General features: G+C 39.9%; 1 protein-coding gene across 2 annotated transcripts in view; it reads right to left on the bottom strand.

Moving 5' to 3' along the window:
• Window positions 1–2,931: 2,931 nt before the first annotated feature.
• CHRNB3 (cholinergic receptor nicotinic beta 3 subunit) overlaps window positions 2,932–19,670 on the bottom strand; it is a 31,413-nt gene continuing 14,674 nt past the window's right edge. Inside the window, exons 4-6 of one of the 2 annotated variants that reach the window (XM_047091869.1) lie at window positions 6,328–6,437; window positions 5,222–6,104; window positions 2,932–3,066 (exon numbers count right to left, since the gene is read on the bottom strand). In XM_047091869.1, the coding sequence (XP_046947825.1) occupies window positions 2,932–3,066; window positions 5,222–6,104; window positions 6,328–6,437 (1,128 nt within the window). Of the gene's footprint in view, window positions 3,067–5,083; window positions 6,105–6,327; window positions 6,438–19,670 lie in introns of those variants that run through there. The other variant, XM_047091868.1, reaches the window with a different exon arrangement.

Here is a 19,670-nt window from a genome sequence, read left to right as displayed (position 1 = left end):
AATTCCATGCTCAACCCATGAGAGCAGAATACATTACAATTTCAGAAGTGCAAGGATTCAGAAAGGTAACCACTCTCAAAAGTTTCTGAAAGAATTGCTTGGAGATGTATTCCTCTGAGATAATGAAATAAATCAGGTAAAGAGGAAAACAGGAGAAAAAAAGTGGCAAACCAAGAAATGAGTAAACCAATTACTTGTTTATAATGTGGTTGTGGACAAAATGTATTGTCAATAAATTATTCAGAGGAAAGAGACACATAACATAAAAAATTAATAACCTGGAATTAGAATTTTGGATGATTTAGCAAAACATAAAAGGTGATAAAAGAAGAGGGGAAGGGAAAGTGCTAAAGGAACTGTTTCATTTCAAGAGTGGTGGCTATGGGCATTAAATCCCAACACCAATTAAAGAAATTTGAATATGTTTATTAATAAATTAATAGAAATGGATGCATAACTTTCAATCCAGTAAAGAGGAAGGAACAGACAAATACAGTCAGAGCTGAAAAGGAACAACAACAAAAAAAAAGGACAAGAAAACATTACACAGAAAACACAAAACAAAATGGCATGAATAAGACTAACCATCTGGGTGGTAACAATACATGTGGAAAGGTTAAACCCCAAGTCTCAGCTGTAAACTGTTTATGAGAAACATGCCCCAAACCAAATAGTCCAGAATGGATTAAAATTTAAATCTTGGAAAAAAGAACAATTACTTCAAGTTAAAATCAGAATTTGGCAGCAACAATTTTGGAGGGCAAAAAGCATCTGAACAGACTCTTCCTGATGAATCTTCAAGAGGGAGTTGGCAAGTTGGGTGACGAGTGCTCCCAGAGGGGCAGGGAGACACATGGAAACAAAGGAGGGCATCTTGGCAATGATTTTTTTTTAATTCAACACCAAAAGCAAAGGCAACAAAAGCAAAAATAAGCAAGTGGGATTGCATCAAACTAAACTTCTCCACAGCAAAGAAAACCATGAGCAAAATGGAAAGACAGCCTACGAAATAGGAGAAAATATTTGGAAACCATGTATCTGATAAGAGGTTAGTATGCAAACTAACAAACTATACAAAAATTCCATATAACTCAACAGTAAAAAACCAAATGACCCAATTAAAAAATGGGTAAAGGATCTGAATAGACATGCTTCCAAAGAAGACATACAGATGGCCAGCAGGTACATTAAAAGGTGCTCAACATCAGGGAAATGCAAATCAAAAGCACAGTGAGATATCACCTCACAGCTGTGTGAATGCCTGCCATAAGAAAGATGTGAAATAACAAATGTTGTCAAGGATGTAGAGAAAAGGAAACCCCTTTTCACTGTTGGTGGCAATTTAAGTTGGTACAGCCACTATAAAAAAAGTTACGGAGGTTTTTCAAGAAATGAAAAATAGAACTCCATGTGATCCATCCACTTCTGGGTGTATGCAAAGGAGACGAAATCATTTTCTCAAAGAAATAGCTGCACTCCCATGTTCATTGAAGCATTATCCACAATAGCCAATGTATGAAAACAACCTGTGTCTGTTGATGGATCAGTGGATCAAGAAAATGTGATTACACACACACACACACACACACACACACACACACACACAGAGGAATATAATTCAGCCTTAAATTCTGTCATTTACAACAACATAGATGAACGCAGAGGGCATTGTGCTAAGAAGAGAAACATCAGACAGAGAAAGACAAATACTGCATGGTTTCACTTACATGTGGACACTTAGAAAAGTGGTTGTTAGGGACTGATGGGGAGGGAAAATAGGGAGAGATTGGCAACAGGGTATAAGCTTTCAGTTATAAAATAAATAAGGTCTGGAGATCTTATGTAAAACATGGTGACTAGTTGATAACACTACATTGTATAATTAAAATTTGCTGAGAGTAGAACTTAAATGTTCTGAAGAAGAAGGAGGAGGAGGAGGAAGAAGAGGAGGGAGAGGAGGGAGGAGGGGGCAGAGGGAGGAGGAGGAGGAAGAGAAAGAAAGGAAGAAAAAAAGCAGAATGGAAAGCCTTGAGAGTACTGTTGAAATGGATTAGACTGGCTGTGAGGACATAAAAACCCATTATCAGAGAATGTTCAGTACTTCTATTTTCTAGGAAAAGATAATGCATTTTAATGACTGCACTCTTGGCAACAGATAACAGTGTTTCTATTGTAAGTTATTTTGATATGGCCCTTAGAGCAAGTCACAACTCACAGTAGGTTCTAGTTTCACCATCAGAAAAACTATACAGTGTTATGAATAAGTCATGAATACCACCTGCCTTAAAGGTTACCACATTCAAGAGACTGTTTTTAACAAATACCACATTTGTTGGGGGGAAGGGGAGGGGCTTTAGTTAACAGGCATCTTGGAATCTTTGCGATAACAAGCGATCTGTGCCAGACCTGTTGGACCAGTGTGATTCCCCAGAGGGTTGTTGAGATTTGCTTATACACATTGCTACAAAGGCATAACACACAGCACCAGTTTGCAAACTCAGGCGAAACCACCAAGGACACCAGTAGATTCAGGAGACCCAGGTCTGTGCACACAAACAGCTTGACTCAGAGACTGCCTTGAGTTCCTGGTGTGCATCCTTGGTCCTGCTTCCTGGGGGCATTAGTCCTGCAGCCCTAGCATGTCCTGGCTGTGATGTCAGACCTGGACCATATGACTCCATGAACGTCTGGAGAAGCCAAGGCAGGGACCTGAGGGGGTTCTGCTTTACTTAAACCCAACTCCCTCCAGTGGCAATCATGAATTTACTGTGGGCAAACCCACATTTACCAGTGTTCAGTTTCCCTGAGGACGGCGCTGACCCTTCCAAAAAGCTCATGCATTTGGGTACTCTATGTACATGCTAGCTGGATGTCAGTTCTAAGGTGTGATTTTGTCTTTATGGTATTTTAGATTGCTCTGGAGATGTGTTCCTAGTGGGAGCTATGTAGCCACATCTTCAAAGCAGGAGTGAAAATCAGAACAGAGCCTGTAACTGACACTATCAGAAAGAGCCACAGAAAGATTCGGTCCAGAACTTGGGCTACGAATTTCCAGTCTTGTACTACCTGCAAAAGAGAAAAAGATGCCTTCCATTCAATATGCAGGGCAACTGTTCTGAATTCATTTCAAGGGATTGAAAAACAGTAATATTTGGATTTACAGCACTTCATTTTTCAAATTCACCTAACACATCCCCTGCAACGTAGGCTCAGATTCTCCCCCATGACTTCCGTAATAACAGTGCCCAAAGGAAACAGCCTGTGAACATTTTCATCAACATAGAAGACGTAAAATAGAAACAACTGAATCATTTATGCATTTGTAGAACAATATTGATCCAAATGGGAAAGGACTGATTTTTCCACAAATAAAAAGCCAGTATCTCTTACTAGGATCTTCCTGACCTCATATATGAAATGAATCATAAACTTATAAATAAAGAATTTTCATGGCCAAATATTATAAGCCTTCTTTTCTTCCACTCCACATGTGGGTATGGCTGCTATTATCTCTGGAATGCCAGAAAACTGCGTGGAGGAGAAGTGACCATGAGATGACAGGAATCTGCAAGGGAGAGGGAAGATCTAGTCCCTTTGGAGGAAGGGAAGTTGGGAGAGAGTGGGGAATAAGCCTATAAGAGCAAGGTCAAAGCAGCAACAAGTTGAGAGGCCAAGGAGGTCTGAAGGACAGGTGCCAGTTTTCCTCTTTTGAAGGAAAAGAAATGTCACATTTCTACTGTATGGGGTTTTTTGAAGATGGACTAGAACAGGACTTATAGAGAGGGAACATAGGTACTGATGTAGAACCAGAATGCATTCTGCACACATAGAGGTTTAGGAATAAAACCTTGGGGAAAAACACAAAAAAGATGTGTTTAAAGTGTCGATCTTAAGTGGTGGGATTATTAATTATTTTAAATCTGTTTATATTTTTTGTATTTTCCAAATTCTGTACCCTGATCATGTGTTACTTTTATCATTTTTAAAAAAGCTAGTTGAGTCTTTGAATTCAAATTTTTAAAAGATAGAGAAACAACAACAAACAACCCTTAAGAATAGCTAAAGAGGCACCTGGGTGGCTAGTCGGTTAAGCCTCCAACTCTTGATTTTGGCTAAGGTCATGATCTCATGGTTGTGAGACTGAGCCCTACATCCGGCTCTACTCTGAGCATGGAGCCTACTTAAGCTTCTCTCTCTCCCTCTACCCCTCCCCTGTTTGTGCTCACTTGCAAGCATGTGCTCTCTCTCTCTCTAAAAAAAAAAAAAAAAGAATAGCTGAAATGTTAGTTCTATAGCAATGGGTGAAAAACACAACAAATAGTAAAAGAATATGCTAGGTAGTATCTAGATGAAGTATAGACACATGTTTCCTTAAAAAATGTCTTCCATAATTTTGTTTATGGGATCAGGCTCTTAGCACTAATTTGCACTTATTTTAGAGTAAAATAATTGAACCCTACAAATTGTCTTAAAATTTGTTTTAAGCATCAGGTAAGATCTGAATCCAGAACTGTTTTGAGTATGAAATCCACACTCGTGCCACACTTTTTTTTTTAATGTTAGCCAAATAACCACACCCTTTTCCCTCACCAAAATATCTGTTGGAACATTGTATATTTACATTAATCCCGAAGTCTAATTCTGTTCTTTTATTTCCAAATACTATGGCTAGAAATAACCACCATTGAACTAAAAATGAGAGGTAAATTACCAGAGACCAGGATAACCAATTTAAAATGTAAAATTAAATTATTTTAAATAGGGGCGCCTGGGTGGCTCTGTCGGTTGAACGTCCGACTTCGGCTCAGGTCATGATCTCACAGTTCATGAGTTCAGGCCCCGAGTTGGGCTCCTTGATATCAGCACAGAGCCTGCTTCAGATCCTTTGTCCCCCTCTCTCTACCCCTCCCCTTCTCACTCTCTCTCTCTCAAAAATAAACATAAAACATTATTTTAAATAGAGTCAAGTCTAATTATAAGGGATGGTGCTTAATCTATACTTGCTTCTTTTTTGCCCATTCTGTTTCTGTGAACTGCTTCCTAAAGATCCATACTAAAATTTTTATTCATGTCAGGGCTTGTTTTACATTTTACACGTGAAATGCAGACAGCTAATAATGTCACATTTTAAAAATGACAGTATTTTATTGTAAATAGATGTGAGAATATTGGTTCTTGCACATTTCAATGGCAGCAGTGTAATGAATACCAGCGTACTCACCTGGTTGATAAAATGCTCTTTCTTCACATGCCTTGAAATGTATCTAATGGAATTAGCAGCCTTTTCCAAGAAAGCAACAAGAACTTTTTCTCCATCACTAATCTGTCTTTGTTTCCTTTTTTCTAGAACTTTACCTTTCACCACTGGTTGGCTCTCATCTTTGTCTGGGAAAGAGTAGCGATCCATGTGGTCCTTCATACAAAGCAATTTAGGAAGTTTTTGTAGAAAGAGTCTCTTAACCCAGGGGGCCATGGGATGGTAAGTCGAAGAAGATCTGTGGTGAACATTAATCACAAAAACAGTAACAATAATCGACAGGGTAACGAAAATCATTATGAACAGCAGGTACTCCCCAATGAGAGGAATGACTTTTGAGGAAGATGGGATTATTTCCTCAATTACTAGAAGAAAAACTGTCAGGGAAACCAGAACAGAGGTTGATAGCGAAAGCTTTTCTCCTTCATCAGAAGGCAAATAGAACACGAGCACTGTCAGAAAAGACAGCCCCAGGCAGGGGATTATCAGGAAGAGGGTGTAGAACAGGGGTAGGCGGCGCAGAACAAAGGAGTAAGTGATGAACGGATAGGAGTAGGTGCCATCTCTCCTGTTGCCCTTCATCCCTTTGGCATTGAGTATTTCCCATTCTCCATTATCGAAGAAGTCTTTTCTGTCAACATTTTCATTTATCAAAACGAGATCAACCATGGTACCATCGTAAGTCCAGGATCCAAACTTCATGGAGCAGTTCTGCCGGTCGAATGGAAAAAACGTGACGTCCATGGTGCATGAACTTTTGTAACTGGCTGGAGGGGTCCAAATGACGGTGCCATTAGATCTCACTATGACTTTGGTCATGAGGGAGCCTTCGAAACGTCCATCTGCACTGTGGTAAAAGCAGTTGGACACTAATGAGTTGGGGTTTTGCCCACCCCTCTACTATTTGTATTTATTACTTTACTACTACTACGGTGTCAAACAATATTTCAAAAAGAATCAGTTCTCTTCTTACTTAAATCTGTACATTTCTCTTAATCATTTTGCCAGAATCAGGCTTTGCCATCTCTAGTCCTAATCTGACCAGTGTATGTTTCTTCTGGGATACTTACTTTTCAAAGAGAACTATGTCAGGAAGCCAAAGAGATTCTGATGGAACTTTAATTGAACGAATTCCACCATATTCATCAGGGTTCCAACGTAACTTGTGGTCTGTCCACTCCTGCATTAAATTAGCATACCGAAATTTTAGTCTGAAAATTCAGTGTATTAGACTTTGGAATCTTCAAGTTTATGTGAATTTACTAATCCAGTGCTTTATTTAAAACAGGGAAATTCATCCATTTTAGATCTTACGACCTTATCTGTAGCTCAAGATACAGGTTGAGCCCAACTGGCCTCTGATCTTGCCCAGGCCCACACAGCCCTCCTACCTGGGATTTCCAAAATTGCCATATCTACTTCCCAATGGAGAGTCTGAGCAACAAACACCATTGATTGGTGATCTATTTTTTCAGCCTATTTTCTCTTAAGAAACAAAAGAAAAGCAATGATAGATCTAACTCAGTCTATTCTAGAAGAGTTGGCCCAGGAATATTTTAATCTCATGAAAATGGATACAAACAATTTTTAATATCACTCGAGTCTTGGACAAACATCCACCCAGTATGTTAATATGAAACATCCAGTATCCACTGATTAGTCTTGATAACATAACTGTATCCCAATGAAAATATATTTTCCAAGAATTTCCTTTTAAGTTCTAATCTGAATTTATTTTGTGACCACTCAATTACAGTTTTAAATTATATTCCTAATATTGTTAGCCTCCAGATACTTACATATTTTTCCTCACATACTTACATATTTTTCCTCATAATACAATGAAATCATTTAGCATGCTTTACAGGAGCTAATGGACCCAGATTAACAAACCTGACCATTAATTGATTGGCTTATGAAGGTCAAGAGGATGATGTATGGATGATCCAATTACAGCAGAAGTGGACTTTCTTAAAAAGATTTTGGATCCAGAATCTTATGAAATCTGACCTGAAAATTAAATTCTTCTATCCCATTGTCCCTCATGTAGACAGTTGAGTAATGATGTAGGATAATATGAAACGACATTTCAGAAAGTTTCAAGGGTGTGCCTGCCCAGTGTGAGGCTTCCTGGAGCCCAGTGATGCCAATGTTGTCATTAAAAAATCAGGAGACAGCAGATGGGCAACTTCACTAGATGGTAACATATTGAAATATGCATGATGCCTGAAAAAGTATGAGACTGTACACTCCAGGTGAGACATTGTCTATCTGAGACAATATTTGTGAGGCTTGATCCTTGGAAAACAAATTTAAAAGGATATGGCTCATTAAAAAGCTACAAGCTAAAGGATAAAAGATTGCGTGACTATTTATGGAAACCCATGTATATGAAGATTGACAGTTTAAGAGCCCAAACTAATAAAGTATTTACCATGTTTACTTGGTACTCACAGGCTTCTCTCTTTTTACTCTTCCTCTGCCCGTTTTGAAAAGCAAGTGCATTTTCCTTCCTATGAATAATTTGTCTCCTGCTAAGGAGACTTGTACCACCAGCAGCAGGTCTGAATCTCAGAAATGTTCAAGGGAACCCAGAGTAGCATTTTTTGTTTCCCTCTCACTTGGCTTACTTCTCAAAAATTTACGTACAATAAAATTCACCCTTTTTGTGTATGGTGTTCTATGCAAACAGTTGTATAATCACTGATGCCATCAAGACACAAGAACGGCTCTGTTGCCCAAAAAGTGTTCCTCGTGTTGCTCCTTTGTAATCCACTCTCCCATTCCCAACCCCTGGAAACCACAGATCTAGTTTCTGATCCTATAATGTTGCCTGTGGTCATATAAATGAAATCATACAGGAGAGAGCCTTTCAATACAGATTGCTTTTATTGACCATAATGTATTTGGGATTCTTCTATGTTATATTAGTGCTTTGTTCATTTTTTGTGTGTGTGATTTGTTCATTTTTATTAGTGAGTAGTATTCCCTTGTATGAAAATACCACAATTTATTATCCTTCTCCAGGAAGGGTATTTGGATTCTTCCAGTTTTAAAAAAAATTTTTTTTAATGTTTATTTATTTTTGAGAGAGACAGAGACAAAGGGTGAGTGGGGGAGGGGCAGAGGGCGAGAGGGAGACACAGAATCTGAAGCAGGCTCCAGACTCTGAGATGTCAGCACAGAGCCTGACATGGGGCTTGAACTCACAAACTGTGAGATCATGACCTGAGCCAAAGTTGTATGCTTAACCGATTGAGCCACTCAGGAGCCCCTGGATTCTTCCAGTTTTTAATGATTACAAATGAAGTCCCTATAAATATTTTGTGCAGTTTTTTGAGTGAAAAACATTCTTTCTTTCTCTTGGGTAAATACCCAGGAGTGGGATGGTTGGGCCATATAATAAGAGTATTATATTTTTATATATATTATATTTATATATATATATATTCAGAGTGACTGTATCATTTAACATTCCCACTAGCAATGTATGAGAGTTCTAGTTCTTTAGTCTTCTCCAGTACTTGGTATTGCCTCAGTTTTTATTTTGATTATAATAGTTATGAAATGGTATCTCATTATGGTTCTTAATATGCATTTTCCTAATGACTAATGATGTTGAACATCTCTTCGTGTGCTTATTTGTCACCCATATATCTTATTTGGTGAAGTGGCTGTTAAATCTTTGGCATATTTTTTAATCAAGCTGTTTGTTTTCTTATTACTGAGTTTTTAGACTTCTTTTATATATTCTGGATAAGAGCCCTTCATCAAATATTTGATTTGCAAATATTTTCCCACAGTCTGTGGTTTCTTAATTCTCTAAACAGTGTCTTTCATAAGACAGATGTTCTACACTTTGATGAAGCTTATTTTACCAATTTTATTTTTTAGGAATTATGTCATATCTAAGAAATATTTGCCTAACTCACAAAGATTTCTCCTATATTTTCTTCTAGAAATTTTGCAGTTTTTTGGGTTTTACATTTAGATCTAAATCCTTATTTGGGGTTAATTTTTTTTTATTGTGATGTGAATATAGAATGAGGTTTTTGAGTTTTTTCACATATGGATGTCCAATTGCTTCTGCACCTTTTGTTGAAAAGATTAAACATTCTCTATTGAATTACCTTTGCACATTTGTCAAAAATCAATTAACTGTATATGTGCATGGGTCTATTTATGAGTTCTTTGTTCCATTTCATTAATCTGTGTCTCTCCTTTCCCTGGTACTACACTCTCTTAATCTCCATTGCTTTCTAGTAAGTTTTGAAATCATGTAATGTGAGTCCTCCAACTGTATTCTCCTTTTTCAAAATTGTTTTGGCTATTCGAATTCCTTTGCTTTTCCATATAAATCTTTAAATCAGGGGCACCTGAATGGCTGGCTCAGTCAGTTAAGCAACCGACTCAGGTCAGGTCATAATCTCACAGTTCGTGAGTTCAAGCCCTGCATTGGACTCTCTGCTGTTAGCACGGAGCCCACTTCAGATCCTCTGTCCCCCTCTCTTTCTGCCTCTCCTCCACTCATTCTCTCTCTCTCTCTTTCTTTCTCTCAAAATAAATAAATAAACTTAAAAAAATTTAAATCAGTTTGTTGCTATCAACAAGAAAAATCCTTCTGAAATTTTAATTATGATTGACTTGAATCTATAGATTGATTGGGGGAGAACAGACATCATAATATGAGTTTTCTGATCCAGAAATATCATTTCTCTCTCCATTTATTTGGGTCTTCTTTGATGTTTTTAAATCAGTGTTTTGTAGTTTCAACTTACAGACCCCATACATATTTAGACTTATACCTAAGTATTTCATTTTTTTGGTTGTTTTTTTTTTGTTTTCTGTTTTTTAAGAGAGATTTATAGCTGATAGCTATAAAGCTTATTGACTCTGTACTCAGGCTAAAACTAGCTTTATTCCATCTTTTCCTCTGGTAAAAAAAGAAAATGAAGACAATAAAAACAGAAAAGTTGGCCTTACTGGTAAAATATCTGACAAAAGGCGGAGGAATTATACAAATAAGCATGTTACACAGTGTTCAAGTTCGGTGACAAACGGGGAGAGAAATTATGGAATGAAGATGAACTGTAATAACAGAAGCCTTTGGCTGACTTCTACTTATGCAAGGCTTTGTTCGAGGAGGAAGTGGCATGTCAAGAGATCTTCACAGAAAGAGGAGAACAATGAACTAAGAAATAAAGTCGATATGTATTGCCTGCTGCCTCCAATTCACCTGCCCTTCTCCCGGTAAGAGCACCCCCCATTTCCTCATGGAGAACCTCCTCACTGCACTGTCACCCACCAGCTGGGGGTGGATCTGACTCTTCTTTCTGGCCCAGAAATGGGGCTGTACCTCACACCTGCCCACTGTGATCAGGGACAGCAGGTAACCAAGTTGGAAACAATGACATACCATGCATCCTCTGGAACCACTGGAAAAGAGGCTGGCCTTTCTCTTTCTTGAAAGAGAACTTGAACTTGAACACAGGAAGCACTTTGAGGCTGGAGCTCATATGGCCACCTTGCTGCCATTAGAGGAGGGCTGAGATGAGAATGGGGTCAACCCAGAGGACGAGGAGCCCAGAGACACACAGAGGGAACGCTGGGCCCCAGGAATATTGCTTGAGTCCCTGGATCAAGCTGCATGTAAAGCTAGGCTTGTCCCTGGACTTTCCAGGTTGTGAAAGCCAATACGTTCTATTTTTGCTTATGCCAGTTTGGGTTGCATTCTCTGTCACTTGCAACTAAAAGGTTCTCAGGTGATCCTGGGAGAATCTGAGCAGGTCTCAGGCAGGCAGTGAGTCCCAGGGACAGACACAAAGAGACAGATTGGCTGGGACTGTGCTTTTACGTGCTAGCTCCGTCTTGAGTGGACGATGTTGGTGAGCTCAGCCACCAAGTCCAATCTCACTCTTCCTCCATTTGGAGCATAAAGATTGCTGGGAACAAACTTGCCTGCTTCTTGGATCCAGGTTCCTCTCTCCTCCAGGCACAGCTGTCTTTTCTTATGCCCGCTTCCACTTTGCAGAGAAGGTGGATAGCTACAATTCTGGGGCCCCTGCCTTCATGCAAACCCCACCAAACAAATAACTGGTTTTACAAACCATTCTAAGGGAACTGGGGCATGCCCTAGGGTGAGGGACTTTTCAGTCAGAAGGGTTTGTGTTGCTTAACTGGACCTCCAACCACAAGATAAACATCTGTGGCCAGAGATAACAGAGTGGTAGTGGTTCATTGGGCTCACAGTTTGCGGGGAATTAATGCATTCCACAAGTACCCAAGGCTGAACACACCACTGTCATGTGCTCCCGGCCTGGGGCTGCCTCACACAAGAAGGCACTGCCGTTTGGGTATAATGATAGCGAACCACAGGATGGACAGGGGAGGTAGTTCTGAGCAGACCACCTTTAAAGCTGAGACCGAAAGGGAGGGAGCAGCCGTGAGTGGTGGTGTGGGTTAGGGAGAAGTAGGAGGGTGTGGGCTCCCACCTGGGGCAGCGGGGTAAGGGATGAGTAAGGGATGCGTTGAATCCTTGGGGAGCACATAAAGCGATCTACAGTGATTTAGGTTTTGTTTCTGACCAGTAAGGAGAAAGGGACTAGCTGGAACTCTTGGTGACTGCTGCTTACCTTGGAGTATCTGGAAGAGAAAGAGCACTGGACTAGAGTCAGAAGCCCTGAATCCTCCACTTGTACTCTCCTGTACTGGTTGTACCCCTTACGGGGTGTCCTTCTGTAACCAGACCTGGGAAATCAGAATGTTCTCCCTGACACATCCATCTGGAGAGGTTCCCTGGATTTCTACCAAGATGTGTGTCCATCACGATGCTGACAGTGCCCCATGCCCCAGGAAGAAGAAGACATGTGCTGAGTCAGCCGTGTCAGGGTGAGGATTCAGAGCCCCCCCCTCCCCCCCCCCCCCCCCCCCCGTCCTCTATCTTGCTAGAGAGGTCTGAGGCTTTCTGGTCACTTCCTGCTCTGTCTGAAATCCTGGGGGCAACTGGAGACTAATCTCCTGTCTCTCCCTTCTTATAGTAAGGGCTTAGAAATAATATCCTATGTTCATATAGCACGACCTGGCCAAGATTCTCAAAGCCCTTTACAAACATCAGCTCTACCTTGAAGTAGTCAGTTCCCAGGCTGAGAGCTGTGTCATTGCAGAAAACGGGAGAGCACGGGGTATGTCAGGGCCAAATATCAAAGTTAATCTGTGACTAAGAAAAAAATGGAAAAAAACTTTCTTAATTCTGAACAGTGCAATTTCAAATCCATATCATGTATATTCCCTTGTCCTTTCTTACATACATTATCTGAAATAGCAGTCATAAATATCTAGCTAGTATCCAGCACCAAATTTCATTTAAATGTAAGTCGAAAACTTACATTTTTTAATGTTTATTTATTTTTGAGAGAGAGAGAGAGAGCAGGGGAGGCACAGAGAGAGAGGGAGACACAGAATCCGAAGCAGGGTCCAGGCTCTGAGCTGTCAGCACAGAGCCCGACACGGGGCTTAAACTCACAGACCACAAGATTGTGACCTGAGCTGAAGTTGGACACTTAACTGACTGACACACCCAGGTGCTCCTAAAGACTTTTTTACTACAGAAATAATCTCCTAGTTATTCTTAGTTTAATACTAAGACCAGGAGGTAGTAAGGAACAAATAATGCCTTGATTTGTAGCCCCTGAGGCATCCCTGGGATCTTCAATTATCTTAAAGTCAGGTGTGAAATTCTTTTTTTTTTTTTAATTTATTTATTTGTTTTGAGAGAAAGAGAGAGAGAGACAGACAGACAGCATGAGTGGAGGAGGGGGAGAGAGAGAGAGAGAGAGAAACCCAAGCAGGCACTGTCAGCGCAGAGCTTGACATGGGGCTTGAACTCACAAACTGTGAGATTATGACCTGAGCCAAAATCAAGAGTCAGATTCTCAACCGACTGAGCCACCCAGGTGTGAAATTCTTAAAACCAAGCTAATGTTGATTCATTTTAACCTTAAAGATAACAACATGACACATTATGTGTCCCACATTCCCATTATATCCATGAGTTGTTAAGGCTAAGAAACAGGATTTGTCATTAAGGATGAAAAAGCCTACAAAGGTGGCAGCAAGAAATGAAATTTATTGAGTCCCTACTACACGCCAGAGAAGGTACCAGTCACATTCACACATATGATCTCATTTAACCTCTTAACAACCCAGGAACTAGGCATTGCCTCTATTTTACAGATGAAGAGATTGAGGGTCAGAGAGACAAAATGACTTGCCCAAGTTTACAGAGCAGGATTTCTGATTCCTAACTCCTAATTCCTGCTCAGTTCTTAGTCAGGGTCCACTTGACCAAGAAGACCAAGCTTGCCTCCTTTGCTAAGGCCAGAGTGAGGCTGTAGAGAAAAAAGGAAAAGAAGATGCTGAGGAAAGAAGGTCAGAGATAAATCCACAGACTTGAAAACAAGCCATTGCAAGTTGTGGAAAATGATCAGACTTTGGGAAGATCTCCCTGACCTTTACAGCAAGGCTGTCCCTTCGATAGCAGGTTGGTTTCCAATTTCTTCTCAAAGACTAGCTCCAGGGATCTATCCCATAAAGCCTTTTTGTTGATCTAAAACAGGAATCAGCTGTTGGAGAAACAAGGCTAGTTTGAGATGTTGGCCTTGGCAGACATTCAGGTGGTTTTATTTTCCTCGGGAAGACAAAGGGGGTAGAACAGAAAACTCTTCTCAGCTACTCACTCAGAATCTTACTGTCCTATTGGTGCGTACACCCAACAGTGACTAGCCCAGCATGTTACACTGTGCCCAGTGCATAGTAGGTGCTCAGTAAATGCTTCTTGGGTGAGTGAATTTGACATCTGTTGTCATAGTAATTATTCACATGATAATATTTAGGCCAAGGGCTCAACTCTTTATCAGTAAAGAAAGGGTGGTTTCATTTTTCCATTACCTTTAAGGTGCTTGCAGTGCAGTTTTCCTAACCTTGGCACTAAGTACTTTCTTGTGTAGTCTTAGTGAGTTGGTGTTAATAATCTATTTATGATTTATAGGGTTTTGATTACTCTCTGGAAGTAGAAAGGAGGGAGACAAATGAGTTTCCAAAATAAAATCAATAAAATAAAAATAGCTCCCCATAGAGGACTTTCTCAGGATGTCGCTAAATTTGTGCTTGACAAAGGTCTTTGGTTGAGAGGATGGAGGAAAAATGTCTAAATATACCAGAGGAAAGTAACGGAAATAGCAGACAAGACAGAAGAACTGCATTAAAAAAACAAAACAAAACAAAACAAAACAACAAGCATTTCAGTTGTGGAAGCTGCCCTGAGATGTGATTTTCTCCTAAGTAGGTAGAATTTTATTCTCTCTGTGATATGAATCAGGGAGCATCTTTCCGTGTCCGAGAGGGACAGGAGAAAAGGAGAGGCTTTCATCACTTTTGTCTTTATTTTGAGCGAGGTATACGGGGGTGACTGGAGAGAGTTTCCTGTCAGTTTGCTCTGGTGTGAGATTGGGGTAGTTCTGTGCTTGGGAAAAGCTCATGACTTCTGCACCTTTTTGGCTTGCAGAACTTCTATAGATCCTGTAAGACCTAACTTAAATATCTCCTCCCTTGGAGGCTCTCCTGATTTTCTCCCTGTCTCACTGTCATTTGTGTAATGACACAGTACTTATGTAGATTTTCCTTATGGTGTTTATCATATTACAGTCATTATTTTTTACACAACTAACACTATGTCCTCTCCTTGAAGGCAGGGCTGTATTTTACTCTTCTTCTTCCCTGGGATCTAGCAGCGTGGCTGACATCTGGCAGGCTCTCAATAGACCCTGTGGAATGAATGGCAGATCGAGTGAATCCTTACTTCATTCTCTCCTAAATGCCCTTCTAGACCATCAGATGTCCCAGCAGTTGAGACATGGAAAGCCAAGGACTAGGAACTAGTCTCCACAGGAGCAGCGCTAAGAGAAGAACTGGACATCTTCCATCAGCTCCCTCGTCTGAGGCAAGGGAGGATTTCTCCACGTTAGCCAGACTTCACTTAACAATGCCTAACCTTGGCCAAGTCAGTTCAATTCATCCTAGAACCTACCTCATAGGCGGCTGTGAGAATTACAGGAGTTCATTCCTATGACAACCCAAGCAGAACAACCCAGCACTTAGGAAGTGCTTAATAAATCTTAGGGATGATTATTAGCTACTCTGAAACTGAGATCTGTGTGTAACACCAATAGTAGCTTTTTTTTTTTAACATCATTTTTATCTTGTTTTTACCATCTCTTTTCTTTTATCCTTTATCTTTCTTTTACCTTTTTAGTTTTAAAGAGCTAGGGGAGCCTGGTTGGCTCAGTCCATGGAGTGTACAACTCTTGATCTCAAGTTGTGGGTTCAAGCCCCATGTTGGGTGTACAGATCACTTAAAAATAAAATCTTAAAAAAAAAGTGGGGCGCCGGCGTGGCTTAGTTGGTTAAGCATCCAACTATTGATTTCGGCTCAGGTCATCAGACAGGTTCGTGATTTTGGGCCCTGTGTTGGGCTCCTTGTCAGGCTCTGTGCTGACAGAGCAGAGCCTGCTTAGGATTCTCTCTCTCCCTCTCTCTCTGCCCCTCCCCTACTCACACATGTGCACTCATGCTCTCCCTCCTTCTCTCTCTCAAAATAAATAAACTGTAATAAATAAATAAGAATTTAAAAATTAAAAAATAAAAATGTAGATCACAGCCAGATGGAGTTAAGTGCCTCCTATTCCATGCAGCCTCCCTGCCTGCCACCATGCTGTAGAGTTCATCTTTCCTTTTGGCTCCCATAGTGTTTGTGCCATACGTGGCATGTACATGACATTGCACTCCCAATCCAATCTGTGCGAGCAGGATAGCTATGATAATATTCTCTGTGGTTCAATGAAATGCACAGAGGTTTCTCATACTTTGGCTTTTCCCATGATTCAGAAGCAGGGCTTAATGTTTAGTGCAGAGGCTGGATATAGCAGAGAAGACCGCAACCGGGGAAACTGAGATTCCAGCCAGATCAATCACTAGAACCTTCTGTCTCTGTAGGCAGGGGTAATGTGATACCTGCCTTGCTAACTCCGAGTGGTTGAGAAATGTAAATGAGAGAAGAGAGATGACAACCTTTTGCAAATCAAATGCAATAAAAGTCCATTATTCTCTGGCTAAAATTAAATAGACAAGAAATAGCAGGTACTGGCAAGGATGTGGAAAAAAGGGAACCCTCATGCACTGTTGGTAGAAATGTAAACTAGTGCAGCCACTGTGAAAAACAGTGTGGAGGTTCCTCAAAAAATTAAAAATAGAAGTATCAGATGATCAGGTATTTACCCAAAGAAAATGAAAACACTAATTTAAAAAGACATATGCACCCCTATGTTTATTGCAACATTATTTACAATGGCCAAGATATGGAAACACAAAGGTCAATCAATAGATGAATAGATAAAGAAGGTGTGGTATATATACACAATGGAATATTACTCAGCCATAAAAAAGAATGAGGTCTTGCTACATGGTGGACTTGAGAGTATAATGCTAAGTGAAATAAATCAGATGGAGAGAGACAAATACCATGTGATTTCACTTATATGTAGAATCTAAAAAACAAACAAACAAAAAAGCTGAAACAGATCCAGATCCAGAGAACAAAGTGATGGTTGCCTGAGGGGAGGGGGGTGGGGGGGGTTAGGCAAAAAGGGTGAAGCAGTGTAGGAGATACAGACTTCCAGTTATGGAATGAATAAGTCACGGGGATAAAAAGTACAGCATGGGGAATATGGTCAATGGTACTGTAATAGCTTTGCATGGTGACAGACGGTAGCTGCATTTGTGAACATAGCATAAGGTATAGGCTTGTCGGATTACGATGCTGTACACCTGAAACTAATGTGACACTGTGTGCCACTATACTTTATTGAGAAAAAGTCTAGTATTATTGCGACTTCTAAAAAATGGAACCTAAGTCAGCAGGCTGGCTTTTGTGAGTGTCAGCTTGCCCCACTCCTACGATTTCTCTTGCTCTGTTTTGGGTATTAGAGATTTTTAGGTTTTGACTCTGTGTTGACCTGGAGGCATTCACCAGGCCACGATGATGCTGGTGGCCTAACTTTGCTGGAAGTCATTTCCAAAGTCGTGGCTAAGGTCAGAGGAGCTGTGACTTCTTGTTGTCTCTCACTGAAATGAGCTCATGTTTTCAAAACCTCAAGAAAAGTGAAAAGTACTAATATTAAAGGCCAAGAGCCCCTGGACCACTGTTTTATGTGAAAGATTAATAAAAGTTTAATCTCAAGGAGCAGTTGGAGAAGGGCATGTGTGTGAAGCAGTGAGAGGTTTTTTTGTTTTATTTCTGTTAACTTCTTAAACCTATCTGCACTTTAAACGTTTTTATTCTCTCCCCCACAAGCCCGAATACAACACTTCTTACTGATTTTTATTAATTCAAAATACCTGTGAATTCCACAGCCTGTAACTTGCAAATGTGGAATACATCGCTGAGGAAAGAGACGGGTACATAGAAAAAATATGCTTATTTAAATCGTATTTTTATAATGGAAGTCAAAAGAGAGCTGGAGTAGCCATACTTATATCAAACTAGACTTTAAATTAAAGGCTGTAACAAGAGATAAAGAAGGTCATTATATAATAATTACAGGGTCTATCCATCAAGAAGAACTAACAATTATAAATGTCTATGCGCCGAATACAGGAGCCCCCAAATATATAAAACAATTACTCACAAACATAAGGAACCTTATTGATAAGAATGTGGTAATTGCAGGGGACTTTAATACCCCACTTACAACAATGGATAGATCATCTAGACACACGGTCAATAAAGAAACAAAGGCCCTGAATGATACATTGGATCAGATGGACTTGACAGATATATTTAGAACTCTGCATCCCAAAGCAACAGAATATACTTTCTTCTCGAGAGCACATGGAACATTCTCCAAGATAGATCACATACTGGGTCACGAAACAGCCCTTCATAAATATACAAGAATTGATATCATACCATGCATACTTTCAGACCACAACATGATGAAGCTTGAAATCAACCACAGGAAAAAGTCTGGAAAACCTCCAAAAGCATGGAGGTTAAAGAACACCCTACTAAAGACTGAATGGGTCAACCAGGCAATTAGAGAAGAAATTAAAAAATATATGGAAACAAACGAAAATGAAAATACAACAATCCAAACGCTTTGGGATGCAGCAAAGGCAGTCCTGAGAGGAAAATACATTGCAATCCAGGCCTATCTCCAGAAACAAGAAAAATCCCAAATACAAAATCTAACAGCACACCTAAAGGAAATAGAAGCAGAGCAGCAAAGACACCCTAAACCCAGCAGCAGAAGAGAAATAATAAAGATCAGAGCAGAAATAAACAATATAGAATTTAAAAAAACTGTAGAGCAGATCAATGAAACCAAGAGTTGGTTTTTTTTTTTAATTCTTTTAACGTTTATTTATTCTTGAGACAGAGAGAGACAGAGCATGAATGGGGGAGTGGCAGAGAGAGAGGGAGACACAGAATCCGAAATAGGCTCCAGGTTCTGAGCCATCAGCCCAGAGCCCGACGCGGGGCTCGAACTCACAGACTGCAAGATCGTGACCTGTGTTGAAGTCGGACACTTAACCGACTGAGCCACCCAGGCGCCCCAAGAGCTGGTTTTTTGAAAAAATAAACAAAATTGATAAACCTCTAGCCAGGCTGCTCAAAAAGAAAAGGGAGATGACCCAAATAGATAAAATCATGAATGAAAATTGAATTATTACAACCAATCCCTCAGAAATACAAGCAATTATCAGGGAATACTATGAAAAATTATATGCCAACAAACTGGACAACCTGGAAGAAATGGACAAATTCCTAAACACCCACACACTTCCAAAACTCAAACAGGAGGAAATAGAAAGCTTGAACAGACTCATAACCAGCGAAGAAATTGAATCAGTTATCAAAAATCTCCCAACAAATAAGAGTCCAGGACCAGATGGCTTCCCAGGGGAGTTCTACCAGACATTTAAAGCAGAGATAACACCTATCCTTCTCAAGCTATTCCAAAAAATAGAAAGGGAAGCAAAACTTCCAGAATCATTCTATGAAGCCAGTATTACTTTGATTCCTAAACCAGACAGAGATCCAGTAAAAAAAGAGAACTACAGGCCAATATCCCTGATGAATATGGATGCAAAAATTCTCAATAAGATACTAGCACATCAAATTCAACAGCTTATAAAAAGAATTATTCACCATGATCAAGTGGGATTCATTCCTGGGATGCAGGGCTGGTTCAACATTCACAAATCAACCAACGTGATACATCACATTAATAAAAGAAAAGATAAGAACCATATGATCCTGTCAATCGATGCAGAAAAAGCATTTGACAAAATCCAGCAT

Source organism: Lynx rufus, unplaced genomic scaffold (genome assembly GCF_022079265.1).
Source record: "Lynx rufus isolate CCGP_SWC_20201006 ecotype Redwood Valley unplaced genomic scaffold, mLynRuf1.p SCAF_3, whole genome shotgun sequence".
NCBI classification, from domain to species: domain Eukaryota; kingdom Metazoa; phylum Chordata; class Mammalia; order Carnivora; family Felidae; genus Lynx; species Lynx rufus.
The sequence above is the reverse complement of the archived record's forward strand: the minus strand, read 5'-3'. Positions and strand labels throughout refer to the sequence as shown.